Raw genomic sequence first — 23,250 nt, 5'->3', positions numbered from 1 at the left:
TAGCAAGAACTTGACACATCATTAGCTGAGGCCACATCTCACAGGCAAAAGGCCACACTGACCAAAAGCAGCAGCAGAATATATATATATACGAAGTGCCACATTGGAAAGTCTCAATTTGCCTCCCTGCGGGACAATTTGTATGGACAGGCCGCCACAATGTCTCTCCAGCACTGTCTACATTAAATTCCAGTTGCTCATGGCAGCACTCGATGTTTCTGGAGACAAGATCAGGAATCTTAACTCCTCAGGACAGCAGCACAGTGGCAAAGGGATTGGAAATGGCAGCAGCAATCCCAATTGTTCAGCGTCTGCTGGCATCACCAGAAATTTCGGGGCAAGTGAGATTACACACACACACACACACACACACACACACACACACACTGGAAGTTCTACTTGCACATGCATTAGGATTACTTTATTGCAGCACTGTTAACCTACTCATGCAAACCCTGAGTATGTGGGAAGTAGAAAGACTGGGTGCAGACTGGGCCAGATAGCTGCAGTTTAGGGGTTCCACTTAAAATCCCCCTCCCTTTTGCAGGCTGCTGTTAGCTATGGAGAAGGCAAGAGGCAGAGGTGTTGCTATTGTTGTTATTTAGTCGTTTAGTCGTGTCCGACTCTTCGTGACCCCATGGACCAGAGCACACCAGGCACTCCTGTCTTCCACTGCCTCCCGCAGTTTGGTCAAACTCATGTTCGTAGCTTCGAGAACACTGTCCAACCATCTCATCCTCTGTCGTCCCCTTCTCCTTGTGCCCTCAATCTTTCCCAACATCAGGGTCTTTTCCAGGGAGTCTTCTCTTCTCAAGAGGTGGCCAAAGTATTGGAGCCTCAGCTTCAGGATCTGTCCTTCCAGTGAGCACTCAGGGCTGATTTCCTTCAGAATGGATAGGTTTGATCTTCTAGCAGTCTATGGCAGCGTTTCTCAACCGGTGTTCCGCGGCACAGTAGTGTGCCGCGAGACACCGGCTTGTGTGCCGCGACGTGCGGCGAGGAAAAGGGCGCTTTGCATTGCTGACGGACTTCCGGCGAGGCAAGATGGCGCGCGGCACGGCAGCGCGAAGCTCCTGAGAGCGACCAGCGTGCCCGTGCCGCCAGCCTAGCCTCCGGACCGCCGGAACCGCGGGCGCCAAGTGAGCCCGGCGGATCGACCGGGGAGCCGCTGGAGGCCCCCCCCCGCGACCCCACCGGAGCGACACCAAAAGCGCCCGGCTGGAGGATCGACGGACCCCTGGGCTCCGCGGCAGCCGTGTGGGCATCAGAATCGCCCGGCGGATCAAGCGGGGAGCCACTAAAGCCCCCTAGCGAGCCCGCCTGCGGCCGGGAAGAACTCCGAAGCCCGGGACCTCCCACCATGCGACGGCCCTGCCTCGTCGCCGCAGCCGTCGCCACCCCAGCCGCCCCAGGAGAAGAGGAAAAGGAGGGAGGCCCCCCCAGGTGAGGGAAAAAGGGAAAGATAGGGAGGAGAGGGCCCCTCGCCACCCCCCAACCCAGGTGAGAGCACCTGGTGGGTCCGCCTGGCTACCGCGCAGCAGTTCTTCAGTGGCATGCTTTACGTCTCCCCTCCAAACTAAACTAAATATAGGGCGGCACAGAGTTGGTGTGCCGCGGGATTTTTTTTCATAGAACAAGTGTGCCGTGGCCCAAAAAAGGTTGAGAAACACTGGTCTATGGGACTCTCAAGAGTCTCCTCCAGCACCATAATTCAAAAGCATCAATTCTTCGCCGATCAGCCTTTTTTATGGTCCAGCTCTCACTTCCATACATCACTACTGGGAAAACCATAGCTTAGCAAGCTTCTATCATAGAAATGGTACAGGGAAGAGTTATCCCTGGCACTACAACCTGATCTATCTAAAGTAGAGGAACCTGTGGCTGCTTTTAAGCCCTTTTCTCCAAAGTGGGGAGATTCAATCACTGAATGTCCCATGTAAAGATGAGCAAATCTGATGATTAAGGTTTTTTTCCTCGTTTTTCCAGGCTTCAGTTCACATTTCCAAATCAGCTTGCCTTCCCACGCCCCTCAAAAAGGCTTCATAAAAATTATCTGCGTATCAGGGCTGAATCCCCCCCCCCGAACAACCTTCCTAGGGGCTGTAAACTAGGGGTTAAGCACGGGCAGAGGCAAAAGGTAGAAGGAGCAGGAAATGCGACTCTTGCCTTTGTACTGCAGACTACATTCCAGCCCTGCAAAAGTCAGAGGCTTCTACACACACCCTTCTCCATCCAGACAAAATGAGGAATTCTCACTGTCCACATCCCCTCCAGACAAAAAGACTTGAAGGGTGAGTGAGGGGTATGGACTGAGGAGAGGGAATTTTGTCTAGGGTGGAGATGCGACTTGGGGAGGATCCAAAGGGCCAGGTAGAGAGGCCTGGAGGGCCACATTTGCCCCCTCCCACAGGCCAGAGGGTCCCCCCCAATAACTTGTTCTATTTGGATTCATCTTCTGTGCCCCTCTCAAGTTGCGCCACAGAGGAGAACCAGCAGCATCTGGCAACAGGGCTGTCTTTTTCTGCAGAGAACATTGTATGCTAACAACTTTGCCCAAATGTGTTTGTAAAAATGACAAACATGTACATTTCGTTACTTCTGCATTAGTAAAGCTCCAAGTTCAATGCTCCAGCTTAAAAATAATAATAAATACTTTACACTGTTTCAACCTTAATGGTGGTCAACTGCTTGCAGTGCTGCATTTTAAATGAGGCTTTACATTTTAAGGGTTGCATTAATGGTGCATTGTGGTTTTTAATGAACCTGATCCCTGAGACTTTGGACCTTAGCTCCTGAGTACAATGCAAAATTTCATGTTGAGGGTTTTGTATCAAGGAGGATGGATGTCAACAGCTCCTACCTCCACTTTCGGAGGCAGCAATGCTTCTGAATACCAGTTGTTGGGGATCAGAAGCGGGGAGAGAACGGTTGTGCTCATGCCCTGCTTGTGTGTTTCCCACAGGGATCTGGTTGGCCTCTCTGAGAACAAGATGCTAGACTAAAATGAGCCTTTGGCTTCATCCAGCAGCCAGGCTCCAATTACGTACTTTTTTTAAAAATTAGGCACCTAATTTTTAAGGCGCTTGGTTGTTACTGCTGTTGTTTTGCTGAGTGGCACCAGGTTGCTTTGCTTCCCTATGTGTGGAGGAGAATCTCTGCACATCACTCCACATTCAGAAAGGTCAACCAGGAAGTTCTAACAAGTGTTTTTAGCATCCCTTGTGAAAACACCCTGCTGATGTGGCCATGCATACAGAACACAGAGCCAAAGGAAGCTGCCATACACTAAGGCAGATCAGGGACCACCAAACATTTTAGGCCTGTGGTCATATTTGTAATTTTGAGCAAGAGAGAGAGAGAGAGAGAGAGAGAGAGAGAGAGCGCATGTACGTATACAGACACACTCACACACTGTTTTCTCAAGGTATCTGGCTAAAAGCTGAATCAAACAGAATTCATCAGTCTTGGACAAGACATAGAGCTGAAAGAGGAAGTGAGAAAGAGTGTTACTCTTCCAACTTCTTCCATCAGCTCTATGTACTTTTCAAGGCAGAAAAATGTAGCCACCCTCACCACCTCATGACCAAATGAGCAGTGAGAGGGAGGCTAATGTTGGATTTTTTGAATAGTCAAGTTACTTTAGAGCCGGTCTAATGTAAATATTGTCTGTTTAAGAGAAACAGGTGCCGGTGTTTCTGTTAATTACTCACAGGCATGGGCTCTGCTTCTTGTATATAAGGCTCTGCCAGAAAGCCTTCTGTATCTCTTAGTTAGATCTTTCAGTTTGATTCATCTCTTAGTAGATCACTCTCTCAGTTGTTCTCAGTTTAAGAGATTCCAAGTTGAATCTTAGTAAGAGATTAAGAGATTCCTTAGTTGAATCTTAGTATGAGAGTTGCTTACTTATAATGCTGGTTTGCTGTTAATTCTTGGGTAGTTTAATGGGAATTATGTGGGAGTTTGTGGGAGGTTTGGAATGGGTTGAAGGTTGGAATGTGGGTAGATAACGTTGCTAAGAGAGAAAGCATTTATCTTTAGTTTAAAATCTCTTTAGAGTCAGTTTGTTTTTCAGTTAAAGAAACCCAACCGTTTGTATTTTCATCTGTATACTTTTACAAGTGTACAGCTAGTAAGGGGTTTCATATAAGGGAGATAATTCCCTATGCTCTTGGTGGTGTTTTCTTAGCCAGGTCAACTTCTGACTGCGTATACTCTGCGTGAAGCATACTTTAAAGGGCCGCTGGAAACTGGGATATATGATTTAGATTAGGCAGGTTTCAATACCCAGTTTTCTCCAATATTTTTCTTCTTATATATATTTTTCCCAATAGCTAAGAGGTTTGTGGAGAAGACACCAAGGATAATCCTGCTCCAGACAATTTACAGGAACGATTTTGGAGCAGCCGCTGAGGACCTCTGGAGGGTGGGCAAGGGGCACCAGAAGAAGTGGTAGCTAGCAGTCCCTGCATCCCATCCTTTAAGAAACCAGCCAGTGGGCCAAATTCCTCCTCCTCCTCCTCCATTTCTGGGGGTGAAAAAAATCGCCTATCAGACTATGAAGTGTCTGACGTTTATGTGTCTGGTGACACACTGCCACTATTGCAGTGAAATCAAACATGGAAGATGCTTCTTGTTCTTCTCCTACCGCAGCACAAAGGCGTGCAATATTTTTCGCCCTTCCTCCTTGCCTCACCCTCACCCTGGATGTGGGTCGTGTAAAATGTTGTGATTTCGAATGTGGCTACTGTGGTAAAGTGATTCTTTTTTCAGTGGGAGGAAGTGCTGATAGAGCTCCTTGCCAAGGGTGCAGAGGTACACCTCTGCCTGCAGGTGGGGATCTGAAATACTGCACCTTCAATTTGCTACCTCTGCTCATGCATGCGGCAAACATCTTCTAGCCAGGGCTAAGTCACTTAGGGAGTTTAATTCCCCACCTTATGCACAAATTAGCTCCTGCCCTAAGAAGTTATCAAAATATTTGACTTATGCAGGCGGCTGAAAATCCCATCGTTCAATTAGGCAAACAGAGCACCTCTGAAAGGGTCAGAGCACAGCAGACAATTTCGATTAGAAACATTAAAATGATTTTTTTTTTAAAAGAGCAGTCACTAATCAAGTCTGTTTCCTGGGCAGTCCCCTGGTGGAAAGACACTCGTGAAACAAATTAAGAAAATTACCTTGAAAAAGCTTCATCCAGTCCGTCGTCCATTGCCTTTGTTATAAAGAGAAGGGGGAGGAAAATTAGACCAATCTGAAATGACAGTTACCCAGCTCCCAGCTAGCATGCAAGCATTACAGGGTGGATTTTGCATTTTATTTGCAATTTCTTAAAAAAGAAGAGGTGTGTGTATAAGGGGGACGACAACGATGACTACAGAAAGCCGTAGTTTGAAAAATGTTCTGAGGGACCTGGGGGTGCCTTGGAGACCTAGTCCAGTCTGTTCTATCTGGAATGGTTTCACTTGTTCTTATCTCTTTATATATCTGTATACTGTTGTAACCCTCCCTGGATCATTAGGAAGAGTAGGTAAGAAATCTTTTATGAATGAAATAAAATGACCAAACTCAGGGGATCCTTGGTGGGAAGTTTTTGCTATTTTTTAATTAAATTTGTATACTATACCACCCTTCGTCTGAAGATCACAGGGAAGCTCACAACATAAAAATACTAAATGCGAACACAACATACGTAATAAAAACAATAACCCCCTTTCCAAAAAACACATTTTAAAGGCCATAGAATGTTAATCAGCTGAAGACCTGGTTATAAAGTAACTTTTTCACTTGACGCCTAAAGATGTGTAATGAAGGCGCCAGGCAGGCCTCCCTAGGGACAACATTCCACAAACAGGGAACCACTGCAGAAAAGGCCTGTTCTTGTGTTGCCATGGAGGAGGCGCATGAAGGAGGGCTTCAGAGGATGATCACAAGGTCCAGGTCGGTTCATATGGGGAGAGGCGGCCCTTGAGGTGTAACAGTCCTGGTGTTCCTATACTTTGGGGGATCAAAATTCCTTGCCCAACTACTGGAAAACATCCAATGCTCTTCCAGCCAATCCCGATTTACCGTCTGCCCACCTCTGGGTCTACAATGCTCTTCCGGCATTGATGCAAAACCAATTAGTCTTGACCTGCAGCCCCCATGAATAGATCCCAAGGACAATCCCCAGACTCATCGCCAACACTGTCTTGCTGAAGGGGTCCTTTGGCAAATGGGCCAAAGTGAAAAGGCTTTCCCTTCAGGGAGAAAGTCTGAAAACCCCAGCTGATAGAGGATGGCTTCAGTTTCTGATGTTTAAACAAAACAAGGGAAGACACACACACTATACTTGGAAAGTCCTGTAGAACGTCCAAAGAACAGAGAGTGAAAGATAACCTGCTAAGATCAGACAAGACACATTATCGGGGAAGGGTCCACAGCTAGTGCTGGAGCACGTGCATAGCGTGCAAAAAGGTTCAATCCCTGGGATCACCCGGTAGGCCTTGGAAAGAGCCTCTCCTCCAGGAGAGCTGCTGCCTATCAGCGTGGACCAGTGATGGGCAAACTTTTTGAAGTTGGGGACCGTGTTCCCTCAAGGAAAAGTGGTCAGGGGTTGCAGTCCCATGGGGGGCAGTGTTACAGTTGGCTATGGGTGGGGCCGAAGCCAGACGTGCAAAGAAATACCCCCTTCTCTCCCTCCCATCCCCTCGCCCTCTCTCTCTTCCCTTCTTCATCCATTTATCCTTTATCTCATACACAGACACCACAAGCTTCATCTATGCACAAATATCTCATTCATCCAATTCATTCTTTCTTTCATACATGCCATTCATTCTTACATCCGTTCTTCATCTTCTCTTTCTCCACATGCAAACATACACCCTATTTATCCCCAGGACTAGTTCACCCTGCCAATGTCCCATGCTTATCTATCACTCTGTTTCCCCTGCACCTTTGTGCCGCCAGGAGAAAGATAAATGCCACCAGGCAGATGTTATATTAACTATGCTCATTATGAGAATGAGCAGCGGGCTCTCACACTCCTTTCCTCCTCCTCCAGCACCCTTACAAGGAGGAGCCAGGAAGCATCTGCTTAATCATAGCTTGTCAGGTCTTCTGACCCAAGAAACTATGGCTTAATATGATGTATAGCTTGATGGCTTATGAAATTGCTTGTTTCAACAAACCACAGTTTAGGGCTTTGTCTGAACCTTAAACTGCAGTTAATCTAAACTGCAAGAAAAAGCTTCCTCACTCCTCTTCACAGTAACACTTGAATTCTTCCTCTTGCACATTTTACTGAGATTGCAGTATGCGCGCACAGAACACTTACCCACATGACATTGTTGTTTTCTGATGAATGTGGCCTGAAGATGCTTCCGTCTGACTGCGTGGAGTTTGCATTGACAGTCAAGGGAGTTTTAGCAACATTCTCCAGGTCTAGCAGGTTCCCTGTGGTGACCGCTGCAGGTGGACAGAAATGAAAGGGGGAATTAAAGAAGATGAGGAGTAGGAGAGAAAAGGTTTATATGCAGGGTTGGAGAACCTTTGGGCCTCCAGATGTTGGTGGACTCCAACTCCCACCAGCCCCAGCCAGCATGGCCAATGGTCAGGGATGGTGGGATTTGTAGTCCAGTAAGAATGGGACTTCTCGAAGCTACGAACATGAGTTTGACCAAACTGTGGGAGGCAGTGCAAGACAGGAGTGCCTGGCGTGCTATGGTCCATGGGGTCACGAAGAGTCGGACACGACTAAACGACTAAACAACAACAACAAAGAATGGGAGGGCCAAAGGTTCTCCACACCTAATTTAGAGGATTCCTCTCCATCATGTATGGCCTCTGTGACGGATTGGTCTGGTTGGCAATAGAACCCCAGGGTGTAAAGAGTTAATCCCCAACCTCCTAAATAAATGATGCATTCCATTCCTGAGGGGCGGGACTGCCAGGAGTTTAAAAAAAGGAATGGGAGGCAGTTAATTGGGAGGATTGGGAGAGGGTTGTGAGAGTGAAGAGGGAGCGAGGGAGCATTTAGGAGTAGGAGATCTTAAAGTGTTCTGAGGAGTTTAATTGAATTATATTATCTAGCCATTGTAAATGAAACTAAGAATATGATCTAAGAGCCTGTACACATGAAACCATTACGCATTTAAAAGTTATCTAGTTTAAATAAAGCTTTCTTAAATGTTATATTAAAAGTGGATGTTCCTAGTTATTCCAGCTGAGTATCAAAACTCACAGAAGTGGTGGCTCTATAGAGGACAAAACTTACCTCGGGATTAGAGGTGACAGTTTGTGTCTTAGAGTTACACTGAGGAGGCTTAGGAGGATAACCTGGGGTGCCACAAAGTTGCCAGAGTGGAAAGGGCAAACTTTTGCAGTGGGGAATCAAACTGAGTGAGACCCTTTACTGTAGGCAGGAGGTTATTCTGTCAAACAGCCTAGAGTTTCTCAAGATACCAGGCCACGCAAGCTGGAAGACTCTCTTTACTAAGAAACCCACAAGTAAAAGGGGTTTATTTTAAGGCGGCAGGAGAAGAGGGAGGGTGGTTTCACCCCTGGATTCCTGTGACGCATTTTTAGTAATAGAGAGGGAGGACACTTCGTCGCAGCCTCTAATAGCAAAATCCTCTTGGATTCATCGGTCAGACTTTAGACAATTATATACCACTTGATTATGGGGTCAAAGGGGAGAGATTGTTTCCACCTGCTGCATCTCAGCAATTTTATAAGGAGGAGCTGTTACCAAGCTGTTTGGGCCCTCTGACATATGAGTGGGGGCTGCCCTTTTAGCACTGGCATGTATGTACTGTATTTGGTTTTTTAATAGCTTTTGAAATGTTTAAGATTTTCTTTTCCCCGGGTGGTTTAACAATTAAGCCCTCTTCCTTAGGAACTCAGGGAATTGAAGTTATGTGAGGGGGAAAGGGTCTCCTAACAACTCTCAGCACCTTAACAAACCACAATTCGCAGGATGCTTTGGGGGAAGCTGCGACTGTTAAAGTGGTCTGACGGTGCTTTAAATGTATGGTGTGGAAGTGGCCTGTTTGTGTGTTTTGGAAGGAACAGACTGAGCATGGTTTGTCATTGGAGAGAGATACAGGCACTCTGCAAATGATCAGAGAGAACTCTGTTACTACTACTTCACAAGCTCCAGGAAGCAGTATTAAAACCAGGCTCTGAGATGGAGTCCTAATGGCCTGTGGCATGATATTCATTTCATCCTCTGCTGCCAGAAAAGCATCATCTTCCACTCCCACTGCAGAGCAACCACATTGATTCCATTTTATTCTCTGCCCCGAGCACAACACAGTACCCCTTTCCAGTCTACTCTGCTTCAATTTAAGATCCTTCAGCTTTTCCGATGAATGAAAATTCCTGCAGGACCTTTTAGGAAACACATCTTTGCATTCCACTGGCAGTATGTCCTACTTTTCTGTTTTTCTTTCTTTCAAATAAGCATATATTTGAATTGCAGAAATCCTTTATGGTGCAAGGGAGTTGGGAGTTTCTGGAGACAGGCTGCAGGGCACCAATTCATCTGCGGGCTCCTCCATGAGGAATCAAGCTGAGGGGGAGATGTCAGCTGGCAGATTTTGGGTGCCATTAAGGATGGCAGAGTGAGAAAGAGGCAGATGTGACTCGCCCGTGATGTGACTCACTGGGAAAGTTCTTCTGTGCTAGCTTAATCTCAGTGCAAGATGCACACAATAGGAACATAAGGAAAGCCTGCTGGGTCAGACCAAAGGCCCATCTAGTCCAGCATCCTGTTTGTTATGGTGACCAACCAGACTCTGATGGGAAGCCCAGAAGCAAGACCTGAGCACAACAGCAACTTGCCCTGCTTGTGAGTCCCTTACATTAACATATTGCACCCGCCATTGAAGGCAGAATATAGCCATTGATAGGATTCATGGATATGGCTCTTTCAAAGCCATCTAGGTTGATGACCATCACTTGAATTCCATAGTTTATCTATGTGCTGCATGAAGGGCCAAGGGTCTGTGTAAGGAGAAAGGTCTTTGGGTTCATTCGCAGTTCCATTTGTCCCACCACTTTCATCCAGAAAAACCTGTGGTAGAGCACTGCATTGGAGCAAATGGCAGTGGGTTTTTCATGGATTGCTCTTTGTTCTGATTTATCGCTAAAGAGTGGGTTTTCCAGGGGGGAAGTAGTGGGGTTCAGATCTATGCCTTGAAAGCATGGGGCAAGTGGAAAACTGATTGGACCTGTGTTTTCTAAGCATGTGACAAGTAGAAGAGAGGGACAGTTCTTTGCCTGGCACATAAAAACAAAGTTGGTGCCAGGAGTGCCTCCATGGTGAAATCGTTCCACAAGAGGGGGCCACCACTGAAAAGGCCCGATCGTGTGTTGCTGCCCTGCCAACCTCCCATGGAGGGGGCACACAAAGAAGGGCTTCACGGAGAAGCATCACATCCCAAGTGACTTATCGTGTGTATGCAGGTGGGGGTGGACTACCAGTTAGATTTGTACCACCTTAGTCACCAAAATACATAGAGCCAGCCATGTACAGCAGGGATGGGGAACCTTCTAGGGGCCACATGGCAATGGTGGGCAAGGCCAAAGGCCAAATAAATGTGAATGTTACCTTTGCACAGAAAGCTAGTTTCTTCACACTGCCACATCCTATCTCTGTCCTCCATGCAGGTAGCCAAGAACATTATCAGTGTTTGAGGACAAGTTCCACCCAGGCAAAAACAGTAAAAAAAAGGTTGCAAAGTCAGGCTGGTTTAGGGTGCAGCTTGGGAGGGTGTGTGTCCCAAGGGCCAGACAGAGAGGCACGGGGGGGGGGGGCACATTCAGTCCCCAGGCCTGAGGCTCTCCCATCCCAGATCTATTGCCTCCACTGAGTGGCTCTCCAGGGTTTTAGACAGGGAATCTTGCTGGGGATTGCTGCTGGTGTGGTGTAGTGGGAGACCAGGGTTCAAATTCCCACTCAGCCATGGCACTCACTGGATGACTTTGGGCCAGCCACAGTCTCTCAGCCTAACCTACCTCACAGGGTTGTCGTGAGGATAAAAATGGAGAGGAAGAGAACCACACACACCACCTCAAGCTCCTTAGAGGAAAGGTGGGGTATAAATGTAACAATAAAATAATAAAATAAGCTGGGAGGTGGCCTTTGGCATGCAGAGCAAGCGGCAGAGCTACAGCCCTTCCTTCAGAACCTCAGAGGGCACCTATATCCAAAGCTTCAGCAACATCCGCATCTGTCAAGAGGCAGATTATGGTAACTACTTTGAAATCGGCTGAAAGACCCCCCCCCCCCGCAAAAAAAACCCATACTCCAGATTCAAAGATATTGGACAAAGCCAAAGCAGAGGTCAGATTTAAAGATTCTGGGCACGGAAAGTTTATCCAGCCCTTCAGCGCCAGCCATTTCGTCGACTTATATCTTTGCTACCCTGAGAGGCATTTTTGGAATGGAGTGGATGTTAAAGAGGATTTCTTCCCTATCAAATATACATGCGGATCAATATGACGCAGCCGGTTTGGACGGGAGCCCCTTTTATGGATGACTTCCTCAGTGCCACTTTGCAGCATCTCACCCGCCAGGAGGGGAAGAAGACAGGCTGTCCCCTCTTTGCACCCCACCCCCCACCCCGCCAGTTCATTTGAGGCTATTTGTGCCACGCAAGCTTTAGAAGATAGCCTTTGCCACCAGACAATTGCAAGGAGGATATAGCTTAAAAACAATACTCGGAAGGCATGACCCCATTTCTGCAAGCTGCACAATCCAGACCGCTAAGAGTTTTAATGGGTCCCTGGGAGCGGTTATCAGAAAGCTGCTTGCAGGAGTGTGGAGGGCTGCCTCCCTCCCTCCCTCCCCCTTCCTTTTGCCTCCCTGAGGAATAACAGGCACGTAGGATGCATGATGGAGGAGTCGCAGAGGTCAAAAGGACTGCTAAGTCCTTGATGGATTTCAATCAGGGGGTCAGTGACATCTGTATACATGACTTGCACCTGAATCCCAGTGTCTCCAGGATAGGAGGAAGGATTTTCAGTTACTAGAGACCACTGACAACCAGAGATGGAACTGTACCCGTCCACATCCTCTCTTTAGTTTCTGCAAGACTTGTATGGTGAATGTTTGTGCATGTGCGCAAGAGAGGGCCCTTAAGGGCATCTGCACCCAGGCAGACAATACCAGAAAGGAACAGATCATAACTGCCTCTATCTTCAATGTCTGGACTGTGAGTGCCATTTCTTATGCAGCCAAAAAGGTACCACCCAGGCACCAGGAGGTTTCAGCAGGCTTGGAGAAACCTCAACGTTTCCAGAATTTAAAAAAGAAAAAAGGGGGGGGGGAACCTTTGGGTGGGTGGGGAGGGAGGGCTGTTGGCAGTGAAGAGCCCAATTTGGACTGAGTGATAAAAGGGGAGGGAGCAGAAAATGCTATTAGCAGGATAGGAGAGCTGAAAATAATGCCAATATATTTCAAATCTGGCAACCAATGCGCCCCTTTGGATTCAAATAGTACATGGGCCGACAAGTCTAAAAAGCCCAGGACACAATTTTTCACGGCCCTCTAGCAACTACCGGTATGGTGGCTCATTTACCAGTAGTAATGTATCTAGTGTTAACTCTGGAAGTGTATCCTCGATTCTGACCAAACTAAGCCTAGGACCTTCTGCATGCAGAGCAGGTGCTGTATGAGATCTCAGCAGCTGAAGACCCTGGAGAGAGGCTGCAGGTACTGGGCAAGACAGACCAACGGGCTGGCATGGTACACACGGCAGGCAATTTCACTCCACATTTCCTTTGAACAGAATCTGTTTCTTTAGTCACTTACATCCTTTCGATGAGGCAGAACTATCCAAACTTGGACTGCTGGTGCTTTCTCCTTCTGAGATGGCCTTTTCCCGCTTTTCTGTGGTGGGGACACAAGACAGACAAATGCACCGTTTAGTGTGTGGCTACGTTTTAAGGGCTAATTTCTCTAACAAGCCACGAAGCTGCTTCCATACCTTGCAATGGAGTGAAGGGCCTCTGGCCTGTGGGCTGAATGCAGCCCCTTTAGGTCTCTTTATCTGGCTCTTGGGATGCTCTCCAGGCCACGCCCCCTACTGGCCCTGTTTCACACCCTCCTTAAGTGTTTTTGCCTGGCCGGAATGTGTTGTTCAGCTCTGACAATGTCGCATGCTTGTCTGGATGGAGGCCAAGTGTGTGAGTGTGTGTAGAAACGTAGCCTACTGTACCAAAAGGTTAATTTTACACTTCTTCTTGCTCTGCTCACTTTCCCCTCTGGCCCCATCCACCACTGGGATGTGGCCCTTGGAAAGCTACCCAGCATACCCAGGCTGTAAAAGGTCCCCCCCCCCGCTTTACAATATCCTCTTCAGTCCTAAGATAAGGACAGAGTAAATGAGCGGCAGTATCGGAGGCACAAGTACACTGACTGGACTGGCAAGAGGCAGAGTTTGGCTCCAAGGTTTAAGTGGTGTGGCTTTCTCGGTTAGGATTTTTTTCATTAAAAAACCCTTTATTGCCTTATTTATTCTTTGGAGAGACTTGAAGTACCTAACAGAGAAATAATAAGAATAGCGGGCTGGATTTAATAATATAGTTATTCAATAACATACTACACCAGTGGAAGCCAGCGCAGGGATTTAAGAATTCTTAAATTTAAGGACACTGAGGTCCAGCGCCGAGGGCCTTCTGGCGGTTCCCTTACTGCGAGAAGCAAAGCTACAGAGAACCAGGCAGAGGGCCTTTTCGGTAGTGGCGCCCGCCCTGTGGAACGCCCTCCCATCGGAGATCAAGGAGATAAACCTGACATTTAGAAAACACCTAAAGGCAGCCCTGTTTAGGGAAGTTTTTAATCTGTGATATTTTAATGTATTTTGGTATTTGCTGGAAGCCGCCCAGAGTGGTGGCGGAAACCCAGCCAGATGGGCGGGGTATAAATAAATAAATAAATAAATAAATAAATAAATAAATAAAAATTCCAGTTGCATATGATAAACATTGATCTGCATCAATGCCTCCCCCTGGATCTAGCCCCTGGGGGGAGCTTTCCTTGCAAAAATGGTCCTCTGAACCATTGGTGTAGTCAAAGGGCAGCTGCCCCCATCAAGTAAAACAATAGAACTACTTAACTGACCAATCATGTTGGCTCTCCCCCCCCCCAAGTCCTGTCCCCCCAACAAAAATCCTGGCTATGCCCATGTTCTGAACACCAACAACTGAAATTTCCCACAGTGCCCCTGCTGCAGCTTGACTCCAGGGCATTGTGGGACTGCTATTTTAATTTCCCACAATGCCCCAGAGCATTCCTACCTTGGGGGCACTGGGGAAAATTTAAATGAGCACTAGGAGGGAAAAAATGAATGAGTAGTCCAGAGCAGCTGCTAGGAGGTGGCTGCAGCAGATGGTGGTCTGAACAGAAATGGCACACTTGATCACCTGGCATAAGGAAAATAAAATACATTTCAACTGATAGAGTACAAGCCCTTTCCTGCATGAAAATGGATCTCTGCATAGCAAATCTATATATATATAAATGTAGGCATTGCACGTGCGGAGGTAACAGCCTTTCTCCGTAACTGCTGAACCATAATGTAACAAATTTGGCCACAACGTTCCATGCCCATCAGGGAGGGATCTGGCATTAAATTTTTTCCAAAAAAACCACACCTTTCACACCTAAAATAATGATTAAACACAAAAAGTGGCACACAAATTAACCAGCACCACCAGAAGCTCTGAAGACTCCAGCAGCATCCAATAGAAAAGCAGATCGCACGCTGCCGCTTCCAAAGCTGCGCCGCCAGATGACATCACAAAATTCCACAGCAACCAACTGAAAACAGTCCTTTTGCAGCAACAAGGCACAGCTTTTTCAATATGCCACAGCATTGCCAAGCAGGGAAAACTGAGTAGGCCGCACCATTCAGTAGGCCACAGGCAAAACCAAACAGAATATGGCGCTTTCACAATGGGGGAGGGGGGTCACAGGGGTGAGGCACAACAAAGGGAAGGGGGAAACACATAGCCATGGGGGGGGGGGAGGAGGAAGAATCCTTAGTCAGCCAAAGCAGTGGGGGGTGGGTTGGGACTGGGAAAACTGAGTAGGCTGCAACATTGCTCAGTAGGCCACAGGCAAAAACAAACAGAATATGGGCCTTTCACAGGGTGGGGGAAATCACAGGGATGAGGCACAACAAAGGGAGGGGGAAAACACATAGCCATGGGGGGGGGGAGGTAGGACCCTGAGTCAGCCAAAGCAGTGGGGGGTGGGGACATTTTCAGGAACACACGTGGGTGGGGGAGTCTTATTTTTGAAACTTACAGTAGGGGAGTCAGGTTGGGACAGGGCAGGTGAGGGGACTCTAAAGGGAGACTCTGAAGGTCCATTTAACAGAAAAGGGTCCATTTAACACAAAAACCCACAGCAACGCGTGGCCGGGCCAGCTAGTGGTCATATACAAAGTGTCCCTAAGGTGGTTTAGCGCCTACATGACTGAAATCTAGCACCTTATTCATGTTGCTTGACTGTGCTATCTCAAGGCCTCGAGAACTACAGATGCATTATTCCAATTCATATTTTTATCCTGCCTTTTGGCCAGGGTGGCTGAACAGCACATAAAACACAAATGAGGCCACAGTTAAAATAAATTAAGACCTAATTAAGGGAGATAATGGACACCAGTCCCCAACTCCCAGATGCCGATGGTCTAACCCCTGTCTCCAAAAGCAAACTGAATACCGGAGAGAGCTCTTACAAGGGTGAGGCTGTTGTAAATGTCTGGCAGGAGATTTGATTTGCAGAGGTCTGGGCTTCCTGGCACGCAGATGGGCACCGCTTGTCGTCTACCTTAGGCATGGAAATGTGCGGAGGACAGCGAAGTGGAGAAAGGGGTTTCCAGGGAACAAAATCTCTCTCCCTGCAACCAACCTTTTGCCAGTGCCAAATTGCTGAACATGTGCAGACGACAAGGGCCTTTTCATACTGGCATGACCCCAAGACTTGGGAAGGCCATCCAATCAAGCCTACAGCCTGCCTGGAAGGCTGCCGATCTTGCCTGCAGCTGCGCTAACCAGGCCATCGCTGACAAAAGGACAGATGGTTTCTAGTTATCAACATATCCTCCACTGGCACCACACAGTTGGCCAGGACTGGAAGGCCCAGCATTTCTTCACAGCCTGTGTGAGATGGCGGTGATGGATGAGAATGGTGGGAAACACTTGGGAAGGGGGGTTGCCTAGCAACCTCCCGTATTGCTCCTTCTAGCGCCCTTCAGGTTTTGATGGACTCCCATCCACCTCAGCCAGCATGGCCAATGGTTAGGGACAACAATAGTTGGACAACAGCTGGAGAGCCACAGGTTTCCCTATCCTTAGGCCGGGGTGATTGCTAGGCAACTACCCATGTGCTTCTATTAGATAGAGAGAGAAAAGGGAGCTATTCCCCCATTGAAGCATATTATAAAGCGGCTAACAGCACTAACAATATACCCGGTGCTTTACAGGCTCCCATAAGCAAGAAACAGTCGTCTGCCCAAACGGCCTTTGCAAACTAGGTTTCAGCCAAGGGGAGGAGAGGCGGAGGGGTTGCGTTGCCAACTGTCAGGCTTCTCAGAAAGGCCTGAAGAACAAGGAGAATCCACAAGGGAAGCTTCTGCTGGCAGAGAGATGAAGGAGATGGAAGGAGCATCACTTGATAAGTTTCTGCAAGTCAGGCGACTATAAGAAACATAGACAGAGGAGGATGGGGAGGGGGGGAAAGGTGAATGAGAGTAAATGCAATTACAGTTACGTAAGCCAGAGATGCATACATTTCAATAGTTAACTGAACCTCGGAGCTACTGGCACCTGTTTCAAAGAAAGACTGATGGTGCAGAACACCGATTGGCTGGCCCTTGTGACAATCACAAAGTCACCTTCAAGAGTGACCTTTAAATAAATAATAAAATAATACCGGTAATAATGATGATGATGATGATGATGATAATAATAATAATAATAATAATAATAATAATAATAATAATAATAATTTATTACTTATACCCCACCCGTCTGGCTGGGTTTTCCCAGCCACTCTGGGCGGCTTCCAACAAGAGATTAAAAATACATTAAAACATCGGTCATTAAAAACTTCCCTAAACAGGGCTGCCTTCTAGATGTCTTCTAAAAGTCAGATAGTTGTGTATTTCCTTGACATCTGATGGGAGGGCATTCCACAGGGCGGGCGCCACTACCGAAAAGGCCCTCTGCCTGGTTCCCTGTAACTTTGCTTCTCGCAGTGAGGGAACCGCCAGAAGGCCCTCAGCGCTGGACTTCAGTGTCCGGGCAGAACGATGGCCACATGAATGCCACATGAATAAAAAAATAAAAAAACTCTCCGTTTTGTTACTCATAGTAACATTTGTGCCACGTAGTGTGTGTGTGTGTGGTGTGTAAAAATTATTATATATGTACTTATATGGAAAGAATAGGCTTTACTATTTAAAAAGAGAGAGACACAAATTTCATAGGCTTGGGAGGAATCCTTGGGTTTTTCTTTTTTTGTTGTTTATTATAGTAATGTATATTACCATTTCTGAGAAACTGACTCATAAACAAAGGGTATCTGGGGTGCAGCCAAACCTATGGGTTTTGTCTCCATTTGGTGGCCATTTGTTACTTATATGACAGGCCAATCAAGGGAATGGCTAGTCCCAGTGAAATATGGCTTTTATCTGGTATTCATAACATTTGTTTTGTCTTCTCTCTGTATCAGGTTAGTTTTTGTTGTAGCATCTAATTTATAGTGTAGTCCCTTGAGAATGTATTTTATTTTACATGGTAATGTCTGTGAAAGCTGTTTTTGTTTCATAGAAGTCGTCGTCCCCCCCCCCCCCAATTCTTTTCCTTTCTGTTTTTATTCTAAATCTCTTACCAGGCTATAACTTTAACTTCATAGTAAAGTTTTGAAAAATTTAATTTAAAAAATGAGGCACAAATGCTTATTTAAATAGCTAAACATGCTGGGTGCCTGAGGAAAAAAAGAAGCTCCGCCAAAAGCCTGCCTGAAGTACCGTGCGCATGAGTGTGGTGTGCATGCAGATCAATGCTGCAAAGACAGACACACATCTCAGCAGAGAAGTGAAGGAGGAGAAAAGATGTGGCAGGAAAATGTGTGAGTCGTGCCTGACAGGAAAGACATCTGTCTCACGCCTTTCTTTCCACTGGGGATCAAATCTTGGGGTTAAGAAAAATACTTGGATGGGGGAAATGGGCTTTGAGGAGGAAAGAGTGAAGTGGCATTGCATCAGTGTTCTCGGAGGCCATTTTAGGCATAAGAGTAAGGAAGGGGATGATTGCTGGTACAATTTAAGAGAAGAGAAGAGACCTTTGGGTAACAGCAGATGAGTAGGGAGGCATGAGACTTTAAACCCAGGCACAGGAGATGGTAGCACATGGTGAGATTCCCTCAAAGGTTCCCTCAGGACAATGCTATGAAGTACTGGGAAGCTAAATGAGATCTGCCACCCATGTCCCAAAAACCCTAGACCAGGAATACCATGTTTCTCCGAAAATAAGACACAGTCTTATATTTATTTTTCCTCAAAAACCCCCCCCACTATGGCTTATTTTCAGGGGATGTCTTATCTTTTCCTCCTCCTCTTCCTGCTGCGGCCAGCATTGCTGCTGAGCCTATCACTATGTCTTATTTGCGGGGTATGGCTTATATTCCTTGAATGCTTAAAAATCCTGCTATGGCTTATTTTATGACTATGTCTTAAAATAGGGGAAACAGGGTATCTGTCCTCAAATGCACTAGTTCAGGGGTTCCCAACTGGGAAAACCTTTTTATTTGGACAAGTCTATCCAGATATGTAGAATGTTGTCGTGGAGTTTAATGTGTTTTTTTTAGCTGATGCTAATTACTTCTGAGTGTTTCAAATGGTTGTTTTTAACAGATCTTTACTGATAATTTCATTGTTTTGTAAATCACTTTTTTTAAACAATCAAGCAATATATAAATACTGTGAAATAGCAACTTAATATATAAACAAGCATGTGCTTAGATGAGCAAAGTAATCTGAAATTTTATTGACTGAGCCTTGGTTGGTGGGTTTTTTTTTTAAAAAAAGGTGGAGGGGTAAAAAGACCATTTTGCTTCTAGGGAAAAAGTCAAACAACAACAACAAAAGGTGCGCGTGCGCACACACACACACACACACACACAATACACCAGCTACACATTTTCTGAATATATCAGCCTTCCCCAACCTTGTGTCCTCCAGATGTTGTCGGACTTCAACTCCCATCAGCCCCAGGGAGCATGGCCACCAGTAAGGGATGATGGAAGCAAAACATCTGGAGAGCATCAGGTTAGGGAAGGCTGGGATGTGCCGAAAAGGCAGCAAGAGGCAGATGTAAGTTCCCACACTCACCTTCCTTGGACGCCTGCCAAAATTCAAATGCTACTTTGAACGCCTGAGCAACTGTGAGGGTGACGGCTTGAGCCTGGGAGAAGAAGATACAACAGCGATTATAACGGTGTATTAATAGACAGTTCATGTAGATTTAAATCATGTGGAGGTTCCGCGCAGCTGAGAGATGTTAAACCAGGAACTCGTTCCTCATTCTACGGCTCTACAAGTCCCATGCCACCATTCAAGACTTAATTCAATATTGATGCCAGCAGCGGTGCCCACTGTTATGGAGAGAGGTAGCTACAGAAGTCGGAGAAGGAATTCAGACACTCGTTTGGGGGTGCTTATATTCAATCGGTAATGACTTTTTTCGGGGGGTGGGGGGAGAGATGAAGGCCGACAGCCAGACTGAACAAGCCCATACTAAAGCGGTCATCTGGATTTCTCAACCCCACATGTGCTTACAGACCAGTTTAGCCATGCCACTGTGGATGGCAGGATGCAGCAGGACTTGGGCTAAAATTCTAGGTGTGTGCATGCACTTGAAACAGAAGGACTGGATTCCTTACACAAAACCTGTCTTTGAAAATATCAAAATCAAAAGGAGCTGTAGCTGCGCAAGTGCTTTTCAGTGCTGAAGCTATCTCATTGATTGAAACACGGTATACCAAAATTTCTATACTGCTGAAATCGAGAAAAATATCAGAGCAGAGTGCACCCTAAAATTAAAATCTACTATATATTTTTGTAAACAGCTAAAAATAGTTTTAAGTGCATTACTGAACACAACTAAATACAGATTTTAAACAAAACAAAACAAGAACCAATGGCAGACCTTTTCACCCTGCTGCAAAAGCTTGTTAAAATAAAAATGCATTCAGTTGTTTCCGGAAAGCACAGATAGTGGGTACACACCACAGTAATAAAACCAACAATAAAGACTTCGGCATTTAATCAACCGAGGCACACGTCATTACTTGAAATTTGTGAGCTGGGATGTGTGTGTGAGAGAGAGGAGGGGGAATTCGAGGGAAGCCCTGCTATGCAAGTGAAAGGCCAGACATGTTGCACACATCAGAGGAACACACTGTCAGTGGAGCTGTTCTGCCAGTGCAGATACAGGGTGGGAACCCTTGGGATCTCAAATTTCAGCAGCGCCCTGTGCAACCCAAAAATTCGGTGCCCCCCTGCCTCTTGTGATCCATTCTACATCATAGTTGCAGCGTCCCCTGCAGCGTCCCCAAGGCTGCACGCCCAGTGTGACCAAACTGGTGACGCTCCTCTAAAGCTGCCTCAGGCAATGGGGGGTGGGTGAAGCCCATGTGCGCCATATCCTGCACCATGTCAATTTCCTGAAGCAATACACAAGCTTAAACACAGCCATCCTTCAAAATCACCACTTTTCTGCAATGTGATTCTCCGCCCAGATCACATGTATAAAAATGCACAGACTAGATAGGGAAAGGTGTGCATAAAAATGCAGGTATCTGTGAAACAACAACATTCAAAATGCATTATATTAATGCATTATATTAAAAACATGTGCATTAGGGAAAATTGCATGCAAGCATGTACATAGGAGAAAACTGCAGCAAAACGCTGGTAAAAATAGTACCTGCTCATGTGGAAATGGGGAGAATAGAACTGATGATTGGAAAAGTAACCAATTCAGAAAAACTAAAATTGACAGAAAATGCCCACCCCCAGTACAGGGGGCTCTAGAGAATCACTCTTCAACTTGCAGAGGGGAGTGGGGGTGGGGAGAGGGACCAGCAGAGGGTCTGCGGGCAAGTAGACAGATAAAGGTAAAGGGACCCCTGACCGTTAGGCCCAGTCGCAGACGACTCTGGGGTTGCACGCTCATCTCGCTCTATAGGCCGAGGGAGCCGGCATTTGTCCGCAGACAGCTTCCAGGTCATGTGTCCAGCATGACTAATCCGCTTCTGGCAAACCAGAGCTGCACACGGAAACACCATTTACCTTCCCACCGAAGCGGTACCTATTTATCTACTTGCACTTTGACGTGCTTTCGAACTGCTAGGTGGGCAGGAGCTGGGACCGAACAACGGGAGCTCACCCTGTCATGGGGATTCGAACCGCCGACCTTCTGATCGGCAAGCCCTAGGCTCTGTAGTTTAGACCACAGCACCACCCGCGTCCCAATAAGTAGACAGATACTTGGGACTTAAAAGTCATCAAGGGCTTTAAACACTAATGTGAATGCCCTGAACTAGACCCAGAAACAAAATGGCAACCAGTATATGCATGAATGTTTGGTCCTCACCAACAGCCTGGAATTACCACCTTCCTTCCCAATTTACAAATCTTACGGCAGGGTGGCCTGCAGGCAAGTTTTACTTTCCACAGGGGAGCAGTGACTTAGGAGCTTGGACAAAACTTGTATCTGTGCCAAATCTCATTTGAAAGACTGAGCCATTTATATCTTTGGTGGAAGAGGAAAACATTTCTTCTTCTTCTTATGATGGGTAAAGAAGAACAAACAACAAAAACAAAAACCCGCTCCTTAAATATGGTAATTAAGTATGAAGCTCCTCACAGCTGTTTACAATTTCAGCTGTCACATTCAAATCAAGTTTAATAGGCCCAGATACGGGTGAGAATTGCCCAGCCGCTAAAAATATAGACTAATTATATGACAGAGATGGGGAAACTAAGACATACAATCAAGGTCTCTGTACCTTTCCCCATATTTCTATAATGTCACATATTTTTGTCCATGGGGAGAGAAATAAGAACTTTATTGTTCTCTCTGCATCAAAAGTTTACAAGGTCATTTAGGAAATGACACTTAAGACTGAAGTCAACATTAAGAGGATTTTCTTCTTAAGGCAAATGTGATGGCATGGCAATTTTTTAGGGAAGCATCAGAGACTGGGAGGCACCTGCTTAACCCAGCCTTTGACAACCAGGTGCCGCCTTGATACTTTGGACTACAACTCCCATCAGCCCCAGCCGGCACAGCAGATGGGAGTTGTAGTTCAAAGCACCTGGGGTTGGGCAAACCCTTCTGCTATTCACCAGTTCTCCTCTGTAAGCACTCCCACATGGAGGGTTCATTTTTAACGCTTTTTCTCCACCTACGCTCTCCAACAGAAATTAAATGCTATCTGCAAAGAGGGGTGTTGATAGGTACTGTACTATTATTTACTGAACTTATTACAGAAGTTGCTTTTGTTTACTGATGTAACTTAAAAGCGATTTACAACAACAATTAACTAATATACCTTAAAGCCAGCATAAAACAAGGCACAGGAAGGATCTAAAACCATAGCTGCCAAGTTTTCCCTTTTCTCGCGAGGAAGCCTATTCAGCATAAGGGAAAATCCCTTTAAAAAAGGGATAACTTGGCAGCTATGTCTAAAACACATTTGTATTTTTAAAAGGTGGGATTAAAACACCCCACCCACTGAAGAAGCCAGTGTGGCACAGTGGTTAGGGTGTCAGACTAGGACCTAGGAGACCAGGGTTCAAATCCCCACTAGGCCTCAAAGTTCACTCGTTGACCCCGGGCCTGTCAACTCTCAGCCTACTCTCCCTTACCAGGTTGTTGTGGGAATTAAACGAGATGGGGAGAGACCCATATATGGCACTTTGAGCTCCTTGAGATAAAGGTGGGATATAAATGCAATCAATCAGTAAAAAACTAAGTCAGTACAGTTCCATCTATAAGATGCCCCTATGTATTTGGGGGGACTCCGATTTAAAAAAATGGGGGGGAGATTCCCCCTGTGTATGACACCCCCAAATTTTGGACATTATTTTTAAGGAAAATAACCTAGACTTATACACAGAAAAATATGGTAAGTAAACTGAAAGGCTTAATGGGCTCAAGCCCATGACACAAATTTGCGCATACTATATATAT

The 23,250-nt window shown here is 46.3% G+C and overlaps 1 protein-coding gene across 1 annotated transcript in view; it reads right to left on the bottom strand.

The window, feature by feature from the left end:
* Window positions 1-23,250, bottom strand: part of LDLRAP1 (low density lipoprotein receptor adaptor protein 1) — a 74,497-nt gene that overhangs the window by 5,695 nt on the left and 45,552 nt on the right. Inside the window, exons 5-8 of the mRNA XM_035118289.3 lie at window positions 19,383-19,455; window positions 12,794-12,871; window positions 7,313-7,443; window positions 5,178-5,212 (exon numbers count right to left, since the gene is read on the bottom strand). Of these exons, the coding sequence (XP_034974180.2) occupies window positions 5,178-5,212; window positions 7,313-7,443; window positions 12,794-12,871; window positions 19,383-19,455 (317 nt within the window). The remainder of the gene's footprint in view (window positions 1-5,177; window positions 5,213-7,312; window positions 7,444-12,793; window positions 12,872-19,382; window positions 19,456-23,250) is intronic.

Source organism: Zootoca vivipara, chromosome 6, assembly GCF_965207765.1.
Source record: "Zootoca vivipara chromosome 6, rZooViv2.hap1.1, whole genome shotgun sequence".
Taxonomy (NCBI): Eukaryota; Metazoa; Chordata; class Lepidosauria; order Squamata; family Lacertidae; genus Zootoca; species Zootoca vivipara.
This window is presented reverse-complemented; position numbering and strand designations above follow the sequence as displayed.